Raw genomic sequence first — 1,597 nt, 5'->3', positions numbered from 1 at the left:
TGTCTCGCCACAGCGCCACCTACAGGTGTCTCCTGGGAGCACTCCAGACTGGTAAGCTTGGGCAGAGTGCCCGCCCCAAGGCACCCCCTGTGCAGGTGCAGGGCCTGTCCTTGTCCTTGAGTGAGCAGTTGTCTGCCCCTCTGTGTCTGAGTAACAGGGGTGGTGGGAACAGGAGTGGACAGGTGGCTCGAGGGTCCTGCCTCCCTCACCTGGGGGGCCTGGCATGCCCACTCAGTCGCTCCACCTCTCCCCCCTCCCCTCCAAGGACGACCAGCCTGTGTCCTGGCTGCACTCCCTCTCCTCCGTGCTCTGACATCCTAACTGGTCCCTGTCTGCTCCTCGGCCATGCACCTGGAGCCCGACCTGCACACAGTGGGCACTCAGCACTCAGCCGTCTCTTCCTGCCCCTCAGTGGGTCCGGGAGGCTGAGGTGAACATTCTCTGCTTCCCTCTGGGAAGAGGTCTGATCTCAATCATCTTGCAGCCCAAGCGCAGCTGTGCCGGCAGCTCCCGAGGGCGACGCTGGCCACCCTGGAGGCTGCAGCCGACCCAGCCCTGACCACAGACTTCAGGACCATCTTGGACTGATGTCCAGTCAACTTCTCACAGGCCCTCAAGCTCATTCCCAGCTGGGCCCACCTGTGCCCGAGACCCTGACCTGCGCTGCTGGCTGGGCTGCTCCCTGGAGGGGGTTGCCCCCAAGTCATCGAGGAAGCAGAGCCCACCCAGCCCCACCCCCATCACCCCTTTCTAGTGACAGGTTTGTCCTTCATCTGCCCGCTGCCAGGAGGAGGCAGGTACGAGAGCCTGGTTGGGGTGTTGGCATCTGGAAGGGAAGCATCAGGGACCTTTGTCACCCTCCTTGCTGCGGGGTCACCCTGGTCTGCAGTGATGGCTCACGTGTGGTGGGTGTGTGTGACCTCCTTCCTGCTGGTCGGCTGTGACTCAAGCCGTCCACACCCACTGGAGCAGCATTCCCCTAGCTGGCCCCCCAGCTGCATCCAAAGTCCATGTTTCGACGAACTTGCCCAGAAGCAAAGGGCCCAGTCAGCTGTTTGAGCCCGTTCCCCACCATCCACACCCACGCTTCTGACCTGCGTGTCCCCATGCCCTGCCCAGGCCTCCTGGAGCCAAGCATACAGCACGCCCCCACCCACTTGCCACTTCCACTTCCGGAGTCTTCTGCTGACCCCACTCAGCACACAGCCCCACGTGGCCCCTCCTGCACTACCTCCTGCCCCCACCCCAGGGATGGGGTGAGAGAAGAGCCTTTGCATATTTTCTTAGTTTTTAAATATTTCTTATGTTTGTATTAAAATATGTGCCACGTAAGTATTGTTATCTATATAAACACGAGTATTGAGTTGATGTGCATGGGCCCTTGGTTTGGCGGGGCCTGGGGGGGTCCTCCTAGGGGGGAGATGTAGGAGGGAGGGAGGAGGTGGTAGATGGGAAGGGCGCTTCCACAGGGTAGGTGCAGCATGTGGGTGGGCGGGAAGGCCCCAGCCCAGCACCCTCCCCTGCCTACCCTGACTGCACTGGCTCGGGTTGGAGGTGACCTGGGAGCTCTCGAGGCAGCAGATTTCAATCTGAGCTC

The 1,597-nt window shown here is 61.3% G+C and overlaps 1 protein-coding gene across 1 annotated transcript in view; it reads left to right on the top strand.

Annotated features, from left to right (window-relative positions):
• TERT (telomerase reverse transcriptase) overlaps positions 1-1,326 on the top strand; it is a 29,628-nt gene extending 28,302 nt beyond the window's left edge. The window contains exons 17-18 of the mRNA XM_015563117.1: positions 1-51; positions 485-1,326. Coding sequence (XP_015418603.1) covers positions 1-51; positions 485-588 — 155 coding nt within the window. The 3' untranslated portion in view covers positions 589-1,326. The remainder of the gene's footprint in view (positions 52-484) is intronic.
• Positions 1,327-1,597: the final 271 nt, after the last annotated feature.

This window comes from Myotis davidii, unplaced genomic scaffold (genome assembly GCF_000327345.1).
Source record: "Myotis davidii unplaced genomic scaffold, ASM32734v1 scaffold135, whole genome shotgun sequence".
Taxonomy (NCBI): Eukaryota; Metazoa; Chordata; class Mammalia; order Chiroptera; family Vespertilionidae; genus Myotis; species Myotis davidii.
This window is presented reverse-complemented; position numbering and strand designations above follow the sequence as displayed.